This window comes from Chiloscyllium punctatum, chromosome 11 (assembly GCF_047496795.1).
Source record: "Chiloscyllium punctatum isolate Juve2018m chromosome 11, sChiPun1.3, whole genome shotgun sequence".
Taxonomy (NCBI): domain Eukaryota; kingdom Metazoa; phylum Chordata; class Chondrichthyes; order Orectolobiformes; family Hemiscylliidae; genus Chiloscyllium; species Chiloscyllium punctatum.
Window position 1 is genome coordinate 109,048,279 of NC_092749.1, and position 19,734 is coordinate 109,068,012.

General features: G+C 44.5%; 1 protein-coding gene across 1 annotated transcript in view; it reads left to right on the forward strand.

Moving 5' to 3' along the window:
- Nucleotides 1–613: 613 nt before the first annotated feature.
- Nucleotides 614–19,734, forward strand: part of LOC140482623 (uncharacterized) — a 40,182-nt gene continuing 21,061 nt past the window's right edge. Inside the window, exons 1-6 of the mRNA XM_072580137.1 lie at nucleotides 614–631; nucleotides 1,848–2,006; nucleotides 7,338–7,446; nucleotides 9,584–9,648; nucleotides 12,060–12,200; nucleotides 15,148–15,266. Coding sequence (XP_072436238.1) covers nucleotides 1,970–2,006; nucleotides 7,338–7,446; nucleotides 9,584–9,648; nucleotides 12,060–12,200; nucleotides 15,148–15,266 — 471 coding nt within the window. The 5' untranslated portion in view covers nucleotides 614–631; nucleotides 1,848–1,969. The remainder of the gene's footprint in view (nucleotides 632–1,847; nucleotides 2,007–7,337; nucleotides 7,447–9,583; nucleotides 9,649–12,059; nucleotides 12,201–15,147; nucleotides 15,267–19,734) is intronic.

Genomic DNA, 19,734 nt, shown 5'->3' on the forward strand with positions numbered 1-19,734 from the left:
ATATTGCTGAAAAGAGTATCAAATCTTTTCATTTTCCACTTCAGGGTTGATGCACAGAGTACCAAATTTCAAAGGGAACTACAATTTATACTGAATGAGAGAGCGAGGTTGGCAAGTTGATTCTGATTAGTCGGCAAGTCGACTCTGATTGGACAAGGCATTGCCGTGGAAAATAAACCAAGCAACTATTGCACCCCCTACCCCCATTACCGCCAATGTTTTTGTTTATTTCAGAGAAGATAGAAAGCAGAGATATGTTTATTTCACAAAGCAAGTTTGAATCTTCAGTGCTCACGATGGGATTTGAAGCAATGTCACCAGATCATTAGTCCTCGCGATTACTGGCCAGTTGCATAATTATTAGGCTACCCTGTTTTATAAGGGAAGTTTTCTTGCTGTTTCAGGACACAGATTTTTGGCTCCAAAGCTGTCTGGGTACACAATGAGCTCTGGGCGAAATGAACAGTTCCATGGTTGTCTGTTTATGTCAACCAGGAACAGTCAGGTACAAAATGAGCAGAATTGCATGGAATCTTATTTTGCTCAGTTTACTCGGTTTTGCTATTTCTTTAGGAGAACATCAAAGAACTGAAGAACAGATCCCTTGGGGAAATGAACACCGAAGAAGTTTGTGAGTGGGTCAGAGGGCTGGGACTGGAGAGGTGTATTCCTACAATCAAAGGTGACATTCATGCTAAGAGCCTCTTTGGCCCAGTTTCAGTAACACTTCATAAAGTGCTGTGCAAGTTGTCCCTGCTTTTAGTGCAGCTGTTTAATGTCTGTTGCTTCAGGGTTCCGTAATGCTTCCAGTTCTCAGCTCCACCGCTAGATCCTGGGGAATACACACTATGTCAGGGGCCGCTGTACATTTTACTAAACATTTTCTGTAAATGGAGCCAGATGGTGACTCCTCTGGTGGTGCTGGTGATATGTTCCATTTCTGGTTCACCAGCAGCCACACAATCCTTCAAAATCCCGGCGTTGCTCTCATTCCGGCCCCTTGAGCATTCCACAGAGTTAAGTGTTCCTCCTCTGACATCCATGGGGGTGGAGACTGAGGGCCTGAGCCCTGGAGTGATCTCCCTAAATCCGTCTGCCACTCTTCCCAATGAGCAGCTGGTGAAAGGGGAGCACGAGCGGGAGCCATATTGTTGTCAAGCTGGGTGTGTGGTCTGGTTGGCATGATATCCCAATGGTACAGTGGCTCAGTGGTTAGCCCTGCGGCCTCCCAGCGCCATGGACCCAGGTTCGATTCCAGCCTCGGGTGACTATCTGTGTAGAGTTTGCACATTCTCCCTGTGTCTGTGTGGGTTTCCTCCGGGTGCTCCGGTTTCATCCCACAATCCAAACAAGTGCAGGTTAGGGTGGATTGGCTGTGCTAAATTACCCATAGTGTATGGGTGGATTAGCCATGGGGAATGCAGGGTTACAGAGACAGGGTACAGGGTTAGATCTGGGCCAGATACTGTTCAGAGGATAGGTGTAGACTTAATGGGTTGAATGGCCTGCTTTTGCACTGTAGGAATTCTATGATTAACTATCGGGGGGTGGGGGGGGTGCGTTTGGGGGTGGCACGGTTAGCTGGGGATGAGAGTTCCTTCTTGCTTTGGTCTTATGGTGCCAGCTTGTCAGACATTGGTGACTGAGCGGCGTCTTGGACAGGACTGAGGGACCCCCCACCCCCCCAGCAGACCACCCCCCCGGTAGACCAGGCACCTTGCTATGTGAGCCACAGCTGCTCCAGTGACACCCAAGGCCGGGGGAAGGGAGCCACCATTTCCTGTCGCGAGGGCTCCGCATCGACCTGTGATGTGTTAAACTGCACCTTTCCCCTTCTGCCACCCCAGAGAGCAAATTGCGAGGACAGCAGTTGGTGTCCATTGACCTGGACACTCTCGCCCATCTTCAGTTGGAAACCACGGAGGAGAAAGAGATTCTCCTGGCGTCCATTTACAAAGAGCTCCACCCAATGGACACAGGCAGCCAAAGTCTTGATGATCTGCTCGGTAAGAACTGACGGGGAAGTCACACCAAACCCCTAACTCTTACTTTAGACAGGACTGAGGGCTTTAGGGTGGGATTCCTGTGAAGGGGGAGGGATGAGAGGGGCAGTTAGAGGCTGAATGGGAGAGAGAGAGAGTGAGAGAGAGCAAAACACTGGGCCGTTGATAGCAAGGAGCAAGTGTTGGTCATGTGGATGTCCGAGAGAAAAGGAGCATTTGAAGATAGCAGACAAAGAAGGACAGAGTTCAGGAGTCTCAAAGGGAGAAAGAATTGGCAGATAATCAGAATTTTTACCTTTACAACACGTGCCACACTGTTACTAATCAGAGATTTGCAAAGCAGTATGTGATCCGCCAGCTAACTCTCTCTTTCTCTCTATTTCTGAAGTTATTGCCATTATTTCCCATATAAATCTTTCTAAAATTTTCTTTATCTGGTCTGCAAACTGCAGTGTTTATACGTTTAAAATGCAATGAAAATGAATGGGCTGAGGCCTCACTGTCAAAATAAGACATGCAGAAATTGCAAAGTTAAAAATCACACAACACCAGGTTATAGTCCAACAGGTTTAATTGGAAGCACACTAGCTTTTGGAGCGACGCTCCTTCATCAGGTGATAGCAGCCACCTGATGAAGGAGCGACACTCCGAAAGCTAGTGCTTCCAATTAAACCTGTTGGACTATAACCTGGTGTTGTGTGATTTTTAACTTTGTACAACCCAGTCCAACATTGGTATCTCCAAATCAGAAATTGCACTAGAGTCATAGAGATGTACAGCACAGAAACAGACCCCACAGTCCAACTCATCCATACTGACCAGATATCCTAAATTAATCTAGTCCCATTTGCCAGCACTTGGCCCATATTCCTCTAAAGTCTTCTTATTCATGTACCCATCCAGATGCCTTTTAAATGTTGTCATTGTATCAGCCTCCACCACTTTCTCTGGCAACTCATTCCATACACACACCAACCTCTACGTGAAAAAGTTGCCTCTTAGGTCCCTTTTAAATCTTTCCGTTCTCTCCCTCTGCCCTCTGTTTTGGGATCCCCTACCCTGTGGAAAAAACTGTGACTATTCACCCCATCCGTGCCCTTCATGATTTTATAAACCTCTATAAAGTCACCCCTCAGCCTCTAGTGTTCCAGGGAAAACAGCCCCAGCCTATTCACCTCTCCTTAGAGTTCAAACCCTCTCACCCCACAACATCCTTGTAAGTCTTTTCTGAATCCTTTCAAGTTTAACAGCATCCGTTCTATAGCAGGGAGACCAGAATTGAATGCAGTATTCTAAAAGTGGCCAAACCAATGTCCTGTACAGCCACACCATGACCTCCCAACCCCTGTATACAATTGGTATTAATTGCCCTAGCTTTAATTTCACAACATGCCATCATTCTGAGATTACAATCTTATTATGAGTTTGACAAAAAGACTCAGAGAGAGAGGGGGGGAGTCTGTTCCCACGTTGATTCTGATTATACACTTTTCACTGTGTCTCGGTACACGTGACAATAAATTCAATTCAATACAAGTCAATTCAATTTAATTCAATTCAATTCAATTCAATACACATGCCATGTTGTCGCTAGCTACTGCTTAGATCTTGCAATGCCATTGACATCCCGGCTATAAATCCGTTAGATATTTTTAGGGCTACGCCTGGTGAACTCATTATTTCTGTTAAGTTTATACTGGAGATGTTGCAGGCTAGATTATACATTGGGAGCTAGTGGGACTATCACAGGTAAAAGCCAACGTTAGTGCGTTCAATGCCTTAATTAAATCAATGAAGTTGATATTTGCAAATTAGCCTCTTGAATCCCAAAATAGGGACAACTTTTCATTAGGGTGAAATCCCAACAACCTCCCATCTTGTGGTCTGGGGTGCCACCTAGTGCAGTAAGTGCGAGTTGGGTCGATAAAAGGGAGATCCCATTATAAAGGATTCCTGCAGAAGCAGTAGCTGATAATGGTTTAGGAATGTCAAAAGCCTCAGAGATCGAAAGAGAGAGAGTTAGCAATAGTCCAGCTATAGTTCTGCTTAATGCCGTTCTTTGTAATAATATCATTTTAATGATCTTCTAACTAGCCCATTGCTTTACTTGCAATGAGTCGAAACAATATAGGACCTAGGAGCAGGAGTAGGACATTTGAGCTGGATCTGCCATTTGATATGATTGTGGTGGGTCTGGTATGTTCGCGTTTCTGCTTCCCTACCTCTTCCACCCTCCCCCCCCCCCCACCAAAACGCCCAATCTCAACTCTCTCATCTATCAAAAATCTCTCTAACTCAGTCTCAAATAACTTCAAGTTAAAAATCACACGACACCAGGTTATAGTCCAACAGGTTTATTTGGAAGCACTAGCTTTCGGAGCACTGCTCCTTTATCAGGTAGCAGCACTCTGAAGCGAGTGCTTCCAAATAAACCTGTTGGACGTTAACCTGGTGTCGCGTGATTTTTAACTTAGCCCACCCCAGCCCAACACTGGCTCCTCCACATCAAATAAGTTCATTGACCCACCCAAACCTCCCAAGAAAATCAAAAATTCTCCTCGCTTAAAAGCGAGAGTCCTTATCCTTAAAGTGCATCCCCCTCATTCTAGTCTCTCCCACAGGGGTAAAGATCCTGTTGATATCCTGTTAAATCACCTCAGAATCTTGCATTTCACAATAAGGTCACCTCTCATTCTTCCAAATTCCAAAAGATAAAGATCCAAACTATCCAACCTTTCTTCCGAAGGTAAGACCTTCATCCCAGCAGTTCCAGTCAACTGAGGCTTCTTTGAGCTGCTTCTAAAGCCATTCTTATAAATATCGTTTTCAACTACAGAACTGCAGCTGGGATCTCAACGTGGAGCTGCAGTAAAATATTAACTTCTCTTATGTTCCAGTCTCTTGCAATAAAGTCCAAACATTTCCTTTCCACCCTGGGTCACGGATTATACAAGGGTCTGGTTCGAGGTGGAGAGGCCTCAGTAACATCCTGAATTAATCCTGGATCATCTTCACTGTAATTCTGATGGGGGTGGAGTGTCGGTAACAACTGGTTGTCTAAGGAAATCATAGCCTACTCAGGAACCAAAAGAGAAAATGCTGGAAAATCTCAGCAGGTCTGGCAGCATCTGTAAGGACTGAAAAGAGCTGACGCTTCGAGTCTAACTGACCTTTTGTCAAAGCTGCTGGCCTTTGTGGAGAACAGCACCCTCAGCCTCAGACAGGGGAAGGTCAGAGGATATGGTGAGCACACAGCAAGGGCTGGGGTTGGAAGAGATGGTGTTCGAGGGATTGGGACTGTTGGAAGGTGGAGGGTGGGCAAGGGTGTGGATGAGAAGTTGAAGCTTGCGTTCCTGCAAGAAACAGGAAAAATTTGGAGTTAAGGCGTTGAATAATACGAAGGATGAAATGAAACTGTGGACCAGACAGCTTTGAGAGTAAATTGGTGCTGCTGGAGAGAGGTGTTAAGTGCTTTCATGTGACGGCGCAGAGCTCTGAGTGTGGCTTTTAGGATGCGGCTAGAACAGCAGGTGGAAAAATGTTGCATATCGTGCAAGTACCTGTAATCCTGGAGGCTGCATGCAAGGTGGAATTTGAGTTAAAGTCCACGTGGAGTAAGTCGGAGGCGAAGACAGTCACTGAGGAAGGAAATATGGCTGTGGAAGCAAGTCTTAGTAAATACCTTGTCAGCTTTGACAAAAGGTCAGTTAGACTTGAAACGTTAGCTCTTTTCTCTCCTTACAGATGCTGCCAGACCTGCTGAGATTTTCCAGCATTTTCTCTTTTGGTTTCAGATTCCAGCATCCATAGTAATTTCCTTGTAGACTACTCAGGATCTGGCCAACTTAATGCTGATGGCACCTTAAGTGCTGTAAGCTGCAGGACTATGAGCAATGTGCAGGAACATGGAGTGAGAAAGGGTATCTGGATTAGCATGGCCAAGATGGGCCAAATGGCTCCCTGCTGTGCTATTTCATTTCTATGGTTCAATACAGTGCATTTTCTCAATTCTTTCACAGGAAGTGGAGACCAGCATTTAATTCCCATCCATAATTGCTAAGGGCAGCTAAGAGTCAACTACATCGCTCTGTGCGTCCGGAGTCACTTGGAATGGGTCTGGATGGGTTACTCTTCGGAGGATTGGTGTGGACTTGTTGGGCCAAAGGGCCTATTTCCACACTGTAGAGATTCTACCCATGCCTAGCATGACTTCTCTATATGAAGTCTTAATGAGAACAAATGGTCTTATGCTTAGCTTTCCATTTGTAGCCCTCGTAGGGCTTCCTGCATCTTGCAATCCCCTTTCAAGTTAGTTTAACCTTGAAACCCCAGTGTTCTCACTCACCATTCAACATACGTGTCTGATTAGTGTGTGCCATTTGAAAAGCAGAACCTGTCATCTGTAATGGTTCAGAATCCTGATCTGAACTGTAAAGAGCTACTCCATTCCTGATGGGAAAACCAACTCCAGTTACTCAACAAACTCCAGCGTTGTAGCTTTGGACATTATTGGAAGACCATGGAAGCTTTTGAGAGGGTGCAGAGGAGATTTACCAGGATGCTGTTTGGACTGGAGAGCATGTCTTATGAAGAAAGATTGAGGGAGCTAGGGTTTTTCTCATTGGAGCAAAGAAAGATGGCTTGATAGAGGTGTACAAGATGATCAGAGGCATCGATAAATAGTCAGAGACTTTTTTCGCCAGGACAGAAATGGCTGTCAAGAGGGAGGATAATTTTAAGGTGATTGGAGGAAGGTTTGGGGAGATGTCAGAGGGCGGCTCTTTCCACAGACTGGTGGGTGTATGGAATGCACTGCCAGCAGTGGTAGTAGAGTCAGATACATTCGGGACAATTAAGCAACTCTTGGATAGGCACATGGACGATAGTAAAATGAATGGTGTGTAGGTTAGTCTGATCTTAGAGTAGGATAAAAGGCTGGCACAACGTCGAAGGGCCTATTCTGTACTGTGCTGTACTGTTCTATGTTCTATGGCATGCTGTACTGTTCTATGTTGTATGTGCTGTACTGTTCAATGTTGTATGAGCTGTATTGTTCTATGTTGTATGTGCTGTACTGTTGTATGTTGTATGTGCTGTACTGTTCTATGTTGTATGTGCTGTACTGTTCTATGTTGTATGTGCTGTACTGTTCTATAGTGTATGAGCTGTACTGTTCTATGTTGTATGAGCTGTACCGTTCTATGTTCTGTGTTCTATGTATGCCAAAGCTGGCAGGACTGTTGATAAGACAACACTTTGCTGCTGTTCAAGCAACTGTTAACATTTTGTGATCTAACCAGTCAGTTTCCTTTTAATCTTAATCTCTCCTTGAAGAGGCAATCGGTCCCCATGATATCGAGAGATTTACAGCAGCTCTGTTAACTCTGAGCGACTTGCAGTCATCAGATTGGTCCAATCCTCCATCAAACCACACACACAACAGGTAAGAGAAAACCATTCTTGAAACATATCAGTCTGTGGTTATATACAAAACAGAGCGGCTGGGTTTGGAAATCGACAGACACATCACACCATCTCTTTAATGATGTTTCATGGCACTGCAGGTGAATTTTCTGATATACTTTCACAAGATGTCAAGATGGTGACACACTGGAGTTGCATTAAGTTATGGTACAAACACATGAACTTACAGAGACACAAACTAGGAGCACAAGTAGGCCATTCAGCCCCACCTGTCATTTAACAAGATCATCTTAGTAGTGTTTCAAATTCCCCACTCCTGCCTACTGCCAATAGCTTTTCATTGTCTTACTTAACAAGAATCTGTCTGTCTCTTATTTAAGAATCTACTCCCCTTTCCCTTAAAAAATATTCAATTACCTCATCACCAAAGACAGCTCCAAAGTTGTCCAACCCTTCAGAGATAAAAGAGTTTCTATCCTAGTCCCTAGTTTTAAAACAGCATCCCCTAGTTCTGCGCTCACTGACAGAAAGACACATCCTCTCCACGTCCACCCTGTCAACACAACGCAGCATCTTGCATTCTCCCAGCGAGAAACACTTCCAGCCTATCCAATATTTCCTCAGAAGACAACCCACTCATTCGAGGTATCAATCTAACAGACCTCCTCTAAACCACCTCCAACAATGATGTTGACTTTTCTCACTCATTTCAAGGTAGATTGTCTCAAATTATTGGCAAGAATTTTCTCCCCTTACAAAGTTGTGATATACTCTGAGACAAATGTTACTCTCATCCAATCCCAGCTCTTCTTGTTAAAAGGTGGTCTTGTCTGACAACGCTTCAGATAAGACAGGTGTATAACTGGAATGTCACTGAAAAGAGCGATGTGTTACTGAAGCTTTCCATTTTGCACTCATCAGGACACATGAAAGAATTCCAAACTTCAAATGACCACAACAATTTCCAGTACAGGGGAAAAGGAGTACAAAATAAAAAGCATTGGCTACCTGCAGGATTGATGCAAGGATGTCAAATTTGCCAAATGCCACACTTCCCTCCTCAAGGTCACTCATTCCTGTGGCACTGAGAAAACTTCACCCATTCGTTCAGTGGTTCACTTACTGCATTCTGAAACCACCCAAACCAGGATGGTTTCTGGTGTAATCTCATGGGATTCACATACACAGACACAAGCACACACATTCACACATGGACACAGACACTTACACACACACACGCGCACACACAGACACATATGGACACAGACACATACACACACACACACATAGACACATATGGACACACACACAGACACATACACACACACACAGACACATATACATACATACACATACGGACACAGACACATACACACATACACAGACACATATGGAAACACACACACACACAGACACGTACACACACACATATGGACACACACACACACAGACATACACACACACAGACACATGCACACACATACACATACACATACACATATGGAAACACACACACACAGACACGTACACACACACAGACATACACACACACAGACACATACACATACACACACACATACACACACACACACAAACACACATAGTCACATATGCAGACAGGTACACACACAAACACATTTACACACCCACATATGCACATACACACAGACACACATACATGTACACAGAGACACATACATACACACACATAAACACATATATACATAAACACACACAGAAACAAACATACATACTCACACTTATACCCAAACACAGACAGAAATACGCGCACACAAATGAAAATATACAGACATACACTTGCGCACACACACACACAGATACACACACACATAAACACATGTATACATACAAACAGAAACAGACATACATACTCACACTTGCACTCCCACACGCACACTCACACATGCAAACACATACACAATTTGATTGGATCTGCATTGTTAGGATCCACCTGAGCCTCTCCCCTCTTTCCTAATCAGTAACCTTAGGGAACATCCACAGAGCAGATTCCTTGACATTCCGAGGGGTCTGGAAGCAGGAAATGCCAGGACACTGTTGGCAGAAGGAAATCAAGTCTGCAATTCTGTGTGTGATAAATATGAGCTCACTTTGTGTATTATGTTAATTTTATTCAGGGAAGCTGATGCAGTAGAAGATAAACGATTGATAAAGTCTGATCTGGTCAATTTAACAATAAAAGGTAAAACATATAACATTTTAAATCTGGTTATATTGTTGATTAATAAAGGAGGTGCCGGTGTTGGGGTGGACAAGGTCAGACGTCACATGACACCAGGTTATAGTCAATCAGGTTGATTTGAAATCACAAGAAACGATGGCCTGTTTAAGGTTTGATGGTTATTTGAAAGTGAGAAGTGGGGTGTATAGATGATCTTGGCGAGATGTTCATCATCATTGGTGACATATTGAAGGCTGCGAAGGACCTGGTTTAGTCTGTCCACTCCAGGGAAGTACTGGACAATGAAGTGTGCGCTATCGGTCGTGTCCCGAATCTGTCTTCTGAGCAGGTCATTGCGGTTTCTCGCTGTGGCATGTCATGAGTTGAGCATCGTATCTTGTTCTAATGAGGGTGTCTTCCACCTTCTTTAGATATCTGTTACATTCCTCCTCATCTGAGCAGTTCCTGTGTATGCGTAGGGCCTTCCTGTAGGGGATGGCTGTTTTAATGGGCTTAGACTGGAAGCTAGAGAAATGCAGCATCGTGAGGTTATCCGTAGGCTTGCAGTAGAGTGAGGTGCTGAGGTGCACATCCTTGATGGATATGCGTGTATTCAAAAGTGAGACTGATTCTGAAGAGTAGTGGATGATAAGTCTGATGGTGAGATGAAACTTGTTCATATCGTAGTGTAGATGTTTCAGGGAGTCCTCGTTGTCCAGTAGTTCCCCGGAGCAGAGAGACTACGCCATGTTTTTCACAGCCTTCAACATGTCATCAATGATGAGGAACACCTCAACAAGATCATCCCTATGCTCCCAATTCTCACCTTCAAACAACCACCTTAAACAGACCGTCGCTCTCAGCAAACTACCCAGCCTTCAGGATGATATCGACCACAACACCACACACCGCTGCCATGGCAACCACTGCAAGACATGTCAGACCATTGACGATGGATACTACCAACACACGTGGGGACACCACTCACCACGTACACAGCAGATGCTCATATGACTCGGCCAATGTTGTCTACCACATATGCTGCAGGCAAGGATGCCCTGAGCCATGCAACATCAGCGAGACCAAGCAGACGCAATGACATGGACATGCACAACAATCACCAGACAGGAATGTTCCCTCCCAGTTGGGGAACACTTCAGCACTCAGGGAGATTCAGCCTCTGATCTTCAGGCAAGAGTCCTCCAAGACAGCCTTGGAGATAGCCAACAAAACAGAATCGTCGAGCAAAAACTCATCGTCAAGCTGCGTACCCATGAAGACAGTCTTGACCATGATCTCGAGTTCACGTCACACTACATGTGATCCCAAAACACTGTTCTGTATCTGTGAAATCTTCCTTACTGTCCTGCTGTGACACCATCACCTTGATAAATTGTTATGAACTCTCTACCTGAATTAGTTTGGACAGTTTTGGATTACTTGTTACTTTGTTTAGACCCTCGGTATGCGACTCTGAAAACTTTTATGTTATTCCAACCATTTGGTTTGTCTCCAGCATCACCTTATTTTTAATGTTTTGTAATTATCTCTCTGCCTCAATTAATTGGATTATAGATCATCCCTTCACTTGTTATCGAGCTGTTGACACTTTACTCACAGCATCGGACACTTTTGGCCACTTGCAGAGATTTATTATTCAGCTTGTAAACACTCACACCATTTGTATGATCTTTTGATCTCTCTGCCTTTACATTCTGTGTCTGTGTGCTTCTCTCTCACTTCACCTGAGGAAGGAGCAGCGCTCCGAAAGCTTATGATTTCAAATAAACCTGTTAGACTATAACCTGGTGTTGTGTGAATTCTGACTTTGATAAATAAAGGAACAGCATGTTTTAAGTTTATAGCCAGAACTGGGTGTTGGTCCTTCACTCGCCTCTGTAAGGTCTCTGTGGCTGGCAGAATGAGATGGTCAATCATTTCCTTTCCTGCCCACTATTGAATACCAGTGGGTATGAGTAGGTGGCTGGTGGTGGATACAACGGCACCTGAAGTGGTCACCCAGCTCCAAGCTCATTCACCGCTCCCGGAACAGGCAACCACACTCTTGGGAATTCCCCATGAGCAGAATCGTACATCAGCTGTGGTCAAACTCCTTGACGCTAATGTGATCATTGGATCCCATAATGCCTCTGCTCGTTATTGTAGTCATCAGAGCAGAAGATGTAGGAGCAAATGTAAGCCATTTGGCCCATTGAGTCCACTCTGCTGTTCAATGGCTGATCTGATCATCCACTTTCCTGCCTGGTCACTTTAAGATTTTCAGAAGCTCAGTACTCACTGTGGGTTACACACTTGGAATTGTGGTATTTCACATTGATTTGCTCCAGCCTACATTGGTAGATTCCACGTGTGAGGTGTCTTTATTCTCTCTCTCTCTCACTCCATCCTTCCCATTCTTTACTCTATTTCAGCCTTTAAGCAAAACCTGCAGTTGAAGGTCCCGAGGAATTCCACAGTTGCTAAAGTAACAGACGCGTGCCGGAAGATCCTGGGACTGAAGGAAGACGCCAGGCACCTGTCCCTCAATCTCATCGCCAGCAAAACAGGCAAACGTGAGGCATTCTCCTCCAGTGGCCAATGGCATGGGCAATCTGCTGGTTCACAAGTTGTAACTCAATTCATCAAACATCCACTTAACTAAGAACCTTAACTACACACCCCACCCCCCAACACCTCAATATTCCTCTGAGATATCTCTGTGCCTCTCCAATCTGCTGCTGTCTCCTCTCCACCCCCAGTTCTCATTGTTTCACATTTTGCAGCTGGTCCTTCAATTGCCTGGATCCTAAATTCTCATAATTCCGCTCCCCATTCTCCCCTCTGCCTTGCCACCTCCCCCCCGCCCCCCCCCCATCTCTTTATTCACACTTTTAGTCACCAGCTGTCATTTTACACAGTTTGGTGGGTGACAACATTTTTTTTAAAGAATCCCTACAGTGTGGAAGCAAGCGGTTCATCCCATCGAGTCCACACTGACCCCTCTGAAGTACATCCCACACAGATCTACCCCCCCTTCCCCACCTTTGTGACCCTGCATTTCCCCGTGACTAATCCACCTAGTCTGGACACTATGGGACAACTTAGCATGGCTAATCCACCCTAACCTGCAGTCTTTGGACTGTGGGAGGAAACTCCTACAGGCACGGAGAGAATGTGTAAGTTCCACACAGACAGTCACCTGAGGCTGGAATCGAACCCGAGTTCCTGGTGCTGTGAGGGAGCAGTGCTAGCCACCATGCCACCCCAATTTGTTCACAGTCACTCTGGTGCCATACCACGGAACATTTTACTCACTTAGAAAATGCTACTCAAATGCAAGTTGTTGTTGTTTCGAAGATCAGTTCAGCAAAAAATTAGCACAGATCAACGTAGTCGGGCTAATAAACCTTGCTAGGTACAAATCTCAGCCCTGGCCACATTTAATATCTTGTAAAATCAAGTCACAATCAATTTGATGTTGCAACGCATCTTCCTGCAAGATGTTAAGTCACAGCGTACTCAGTATTTTTGGCAGATCAGTTTTTCTGAGGCTGTTACTCCCACTGGAAATTATACAAATTCACCTGTCACCTTCATTGTGATGAAGAGTGAGTCTCCAGGGGAGGATTTGCAATGAGAATTTTGTACAAAGTGGGAACGATGAGGAAGGGGCAATGGAGTAGGTGGCATGGACATGCTGATTGTGTTGAGGATTGAGGGGAAGACATTGGGAATTTGGGAAGAAACGGGGTGAGGGTTGGTTAAATGGAGAGTGGGAGGATGAAGGTTAGGATGGAGAGGAATTTATGCACACTCTCCCCATCTTCTTCACGTCTAGCTTCATTACTTACATCCATCATAGTTATTCCATAAGACCATTAGATATACTTTCAGGAGTAGGCCATTTGGCCCCTCAAGCCTGCTCAACCATTCAATAGGATTGTGGCTGTTCCAACATTCCTCATATCTACCTTTCTGCCCTTTCCCTTGATCCTCCGACTAATCAAGAATCAATCTATCTCAGCCTTAAGTATGCACAGGGACGCTGCCCCCACAGCTCTCTCTGCAGCAAGGAGTTCCAAAGACCCTCAACCTTCTGAGAGAAGGAATTCCTCCCCATCTCAGTCTGAAATTGGTGCCCCTTTATTCTGCGACTCTATCCTCTGGTCCTAGACTCTCCCATGAGGGGGAAACATCCTCTCAGCATTGACCCTGTCAAGCCCCTTATGAATTCAATGAGATCATTCCTCTAATCTCCAGTGAGTAGAGGCCCAAACTGTTTAACCTTTGTTCATAAGGCAATCTATTCATACCAGGGATCATCCTAGTGAAACATGTATGAACAGCCTCCAATGAGATTATTTTTTTTTCTGGAATAAAGGGACAAAAACTGCTCACAATACTCCAGATGTGGTCTCACCAGCAACTTGTCCAGCTGCAATAAGACTTCCCCAGTCTTAGATCCAACCCCATTGAAATCAGAGTCAACATTCCAACAGCCTTCCTGATTACCTGCTGCACTTTAGGTATTTCATGTCCAAGTAACCCCAAGTCCCTTTATGTTTTTCTCTGGCATTGTTTTTTTCCCACAAGGCTGGAAAATCTGGGACTAGGAGTCAGAGTTATGGCAAGGCCTTGGGTAATGTTGTAAAACAGAGGCACCTAGGAGTGCAGGTACATAATTCTTTGAAGTTTGCATCACACATAGACGGGGTGGTTAAGAAGGCATTTGCTACGCTTGCCTTCATTGCTTAGTTCGTTGAATATAGGAGTCAGAAAGCCATGTTGAGGTTGTACAGGACATTAAGTGAGGCCTCTTCTGGAACACTGTGTCCAGTTCTGGCCACCCTGTTATAGGAAGGATATTATTAAGCTGGAGAGATTTATCAGGATGTTGCTGGGTATGGAAGGTTTGAGTTATAAAGAAAGGTTGGATAGTCTGGGATGTTTTTTCACTGGAGCGTAAGAGGTTGAGAGGTGACCTGAAGGAAGTTTATAAAACAATGAGGGGTATAGATAGAGTTTATGACGGTTGTATTTTCCCCAGAATGGGGGTTTTCAACACTAAAGAGCACATTTTTAAGGTGAGAGGAGAGAGATTTAAAAAGACAAGAGGGACAAATTGTATACACAGAGGGTGGTTTGTGTGTGGAATGAACTTCCTGAGGAAGTAGCGGACGTTGGATACAGTTACAATGTTTAAAAGACACTTGGATAAGTACATGAATAGGAAAGGTTTGGAGGGATATGGGCCAGGAGCAGGCAGGTGGGACTAAGTTTAGTTTGGGAGCATGGTTGACGTCGACTGGTTGGACTGAAAGGTCTGTTTCCGTGCTGTATGACTGTATGACTCCATAAGGAGGAGAATCAGAATTAGCGTTGTGTGACCCAGTCAGACTCTTCCTCCTTCTGAAAAAAGTCTCCAGTCAGGAGTCCATTGCGAAGATGGGGAAGGGTGGGAGAGGGAGGTCTGAGGCCCCAGACTACAAAACTGAAACCCAGTACTGTGTTTGCTAACAGTGATTGAGGAGCTGCCAGCAGAGATGCAGATAAGCGAATTGAAGGCTTTGGAGAGAAAAGATCTCAAACTGCAACTGTGCAGGAAAGCAAGTCACAATTCCAATGGCATGGAGAATGGGGTAGGTTCGTCATCGAGATTTCAGTACGTGAGTACAGGTGGTTCCAGTATTACGTGGTAGTTGCATTCCTGTGCGATCCTGTGGTATACACATATTGAGCAATACAAACACACCTAAAGTGTTGACAATGTAATCACGTTATAGTCAACATACACTTTAAAAGTCGTGGTTTTTAAAAAGCTGCTCCCCAGTTCATCAATCACGGTACAGCTAAACCGTGCTGACAAAATGTGCTTTACGGGAGAATGGCCTGTACAAGGCTATGAAGATGAAGAAAAGTAAATCTAGTATAAAGGAGGGACCTGTAGCTGCAGCTTTTCACTTCGCACTCATCAGGACACATGCAAGAATGCCAAAATGATCGCAATAATTTATAGAACAAGATTTACGGGTGCTAATGGGTTGGGAAATTTCCTGTGAGGCAGCATGGTGGCTCAGTGGTTAGCACTGCTGCCTAGAGCACCAGAGACCCGGGTTCTATTCCTGCCTCGAGAGACCGTCTGTGTAGAGTTTGCACATTCTCCCCGTGTCTGGGTTTCCTCCCACAATCCAAAGATGTGCAGGTTAGGTGAATTGCCCATGGTGCATTAGTCAAAGGTAAATATTGGGTAGGGGAATGGGTCTAGGTGGGTCACTCATCTGAGGGTTAGTGTTGGGCTGAAGGGCCTGTTTCCATACCATAGGGAATCTAATCTGAGATCTATCTTTTTGAGGTTGTTTAAAATTTTGGCCTTCTGTGTGCTTGTCTTGGTAAGTATAAAATGAAACATTTTGTTAATATGCCTTGCTTTCTCAACACAATTCCACTCATGTCGGAATGGGAGGTGAAAAGCTAACATAACTGAAGCTAACAAAGTAAATCCACCTTTGAAAGAAATGCAATACAATGCTACTTCTCCCTTTTAGCTGATGACCCACATTGTTGAAAGCACTGACTGCGACAGTATTCACAAATTAACAGGAATGTCATACCACCCTGACCCCAAAATCCCAGGCAGTTTTTATTTTTTACTACTGTTCCACAAAAGAATCTTAACATTTTTGCTCTATATAGTCAGGAAATGGATAAAACTGAAAACATGGGGTTCTGCTCAATATTGTCAAAATACAATAGTTACTGCAGAACAGGTGAATTGTTTTTATTAACAACTAAAAGTCATTCCTAGAACTTACCAAAATATTCCAAGCCAGCTGCTTACTATTTCCTGTCTTCATGACACTTCTGACTGTCTGTCCTGATCTGGATGGGATAATGACCAACTTTTCACATCGTTCCAAGCTGTGGATGGGCTGATCAGGCCGAACAATCAGCACCTTTTTCTCCTGTAGTGTAAATTGTGATTGTTTGAAATTTAATATTTTTGCATGTGTCCTGATGAGCGTAAAATGGAAAACTTCTGCAAAATGCTCCACTTTTTAGCTATATTAACTGATATCCTCTCTCTCCCTCTCCCATTCACACACAGACACACAAAACACGCACACAGACACTGACACACTAACACATGCATACACATACAAACAAGCACACAGACACACAAATATACATACACATAGACACACCCAGGTGCAAGTACACATACAGACACACACACACACAAAAACATGAACAAGCACACGCAAGTACATACGCATAAACACACACACAAAACATGCAAGCACACATATTCACAAACAAAAACAAACACAGAGGCACACATATACATAACCAGGAACACAGGCACAAACATAGAGACACACATATACATAAACAGAAACACACAGAGATACAAACATAGAGACACACATATACACAAACAGAAACACACACAGATACAAACATAGAGACACACATATACATAATCAGAAACACACACAGATACAAACATAGAGACACATATATACATAAACAGAAACACACACAGATATAAACATAGAGCCACACACATACGCAATCAGAAGCACACACGTGGGGACTCACAAATACACAAACAAAAACACAGACACAAACATGGGACACAGAACAGAAACACACGAACAGAATCACACACACAGATGGGGACATACACATACACAAACAGAAAAACACACACAAGCAATCAGAAACACACACTCAGGGGTACACGCACACAGATGCGAACACACACACACACACACACACAGATGTACCCACACAACAACACATACACAAACAGAAACACACAAGGACACACACCCTCTTACAGGCTGCTATATCTCATTTGGTTATAACATTCCTTTAATTTAGTTTATTTCTCCATGTACCTTTTGAAGATGCAGGAATACTAGGGCCACTCCTGCAGCTGTTAGCAAAATGTTTTTGCAATCACGCAGGGGATATCAAATGCTGCTGGTTACAAATCGGGGAATTAGTGTGTGGGCTGTGTGAATGCAGAAGAGTAGCTTCAGAAGAAAAATAAATATTAAAGACCAGACATCACCCCCTTCAATAGTATCAAAAAGAAAAAAGGACAGGGTAATGCAAACTGGTGTGTTTGTAGTGAGAGGAAATGATACTATTGATCCTGTGCAAGGTTACTGAATGGGTAAACACCCCTTCAAGATTGACAGACCTCTCCAGGGCTCTGCAGATGGTTTGGTTCCAGCGAGTCACTTACATGCAGTGTTTCTGTACCAATGTTTAACCCTTACATACTGACACAGTCCCTCTCTCTCTCTCTCACACACACACACACACACACACACACACACATAGGTGCACATACAGACACAGTCTCTGACAGGGAGAAAGTGAGGACTGCAGATGCTGGAGAGTAATCGTTGAAAAGTGCGGTGCTGAAAAAGCCCAGCAGGTCAGGCAGCATCCGAGGAGCAGGAGAGTCAACATTTCAGGCATCAGCCCTTCATCAGGAATGGGTCTGAAACAGTTAGGCTTTACTCCTTTTAGTGAGGATGGAATGTGGTAGTGGACCAGAAGCTCTGAATTTGAATTTCCTCCCCAACCCCCGCTCCCCCCCCCCCCCCACCCCCACCCCACCCCACTCCACTCCTTTGAAAGCTTGAGGTGGCACAGTTGCTCAGTGGTTAGCACTGCTGCCTCACAGCACCAGGGTCCAAGGTTTGATTCCAGCCTCGGGTGACTGTCTGTGTGGAGTTTGCACATTCTCCCCGTGTCTGCGTGGGTTCCCTTTGAGTACTCCCAGAGGAAAATGTAACAAAATGTTTTCATTAAAACATACGAGACAGAGACCATCCCAGCAACAAATGATCCAGGAGATGGCACAGCTGCCGAATGGTAGGCAGTTCTGTAATATCCAGGAAGGTTGGTCATCGTGCCAATATCAATCTCCCATAGTATTCTTTTACCCTCTCCCAGCTTGGCAGTGGATTGCTACCTCAGTCTAGTCCTTTTAGATGTTTATATGTTTCTATGAGGTCCTCCCCTCATTCTTCAAAACCCCAATGAATATAATCCTAACCGATCCAGTCTCGTTTCATAAATCAGTCCCACCATCTGCAGGAATCAGTCTAGGAAACCTGCACTGCACTCCCTCCATCTTTCCTCAGATAAAGAGTTCAAGACTACACACAGAGCTCTGGATATGGTCTCACTGAGACCTTGTACAATTGCAGTAAGACAGCCCTGCTCCTGTACTCGAATCCTCTTGCTATGAAGGTCAACATTTCCCCATTTACCTTCTTCACCAGCTGCTGCCCCTGCACTTTCAGTGACTGCAGTACAAGGGAAGCCAGGTCTTGTTGCACCTACCCCGTTCCCAATCTATTCCCATTCATGTAATAGCCTGTATTCCTGTTTTTTGCCACCAAAGTGAACGACCCTACATTTATCCACACTATACAACCACTCACTCGAGTTGACCAAGTCACACTGAAGCATCTCTACGTTCACCTCACACCTCCCCCCTCCCACCCGCCACTGTGTGGTCTGCAAACCTGGAACCTCAAAAGCAAATCGAATACTTTCCAATCTCCTTTTCAACAATCGGCTGCTGTTAAAATTGAAGGTGCAAAGCTTTTTTAAAAAAATTCATTCCGAATCTTAGCTTGTGGTTGGGAGTTGGGGGGTGGGGGTGGGGGGATGTGGGGACTGGGGGGAATTGGAATTCTCCTGTCAGGGTGGTCTCAGTGTGGAGGGAGTTAAGCCTTCGGCCTTTGGGTTCACCCCTCGTGAAAGGTCAAGGAAAGAATCACACACTTTGATATTTTGGCTCTTAACCCTTTGAAAACTGGACTTGGCTTGAAAGCTTCCAAGACCATTCTGATTTTCTCTCTTTCAACATCTTTAAATAGAAAGCTGGGAAATTGAACAACAAATAAGAAGAAAGTATGTCTTTACTTCAACAACCGTGTTTTAAAAGGAGCTTTCCGACTGAGTTATGCGTTTATTTTATTGAAGCTGTTTGCTGACCTGGTGTGACGTGGTGCAGAATAGGCTTCACTTTGGCCTAGGCCTGTTTTGGAGCCTGCACTTACGACGGTGTGCTACGAG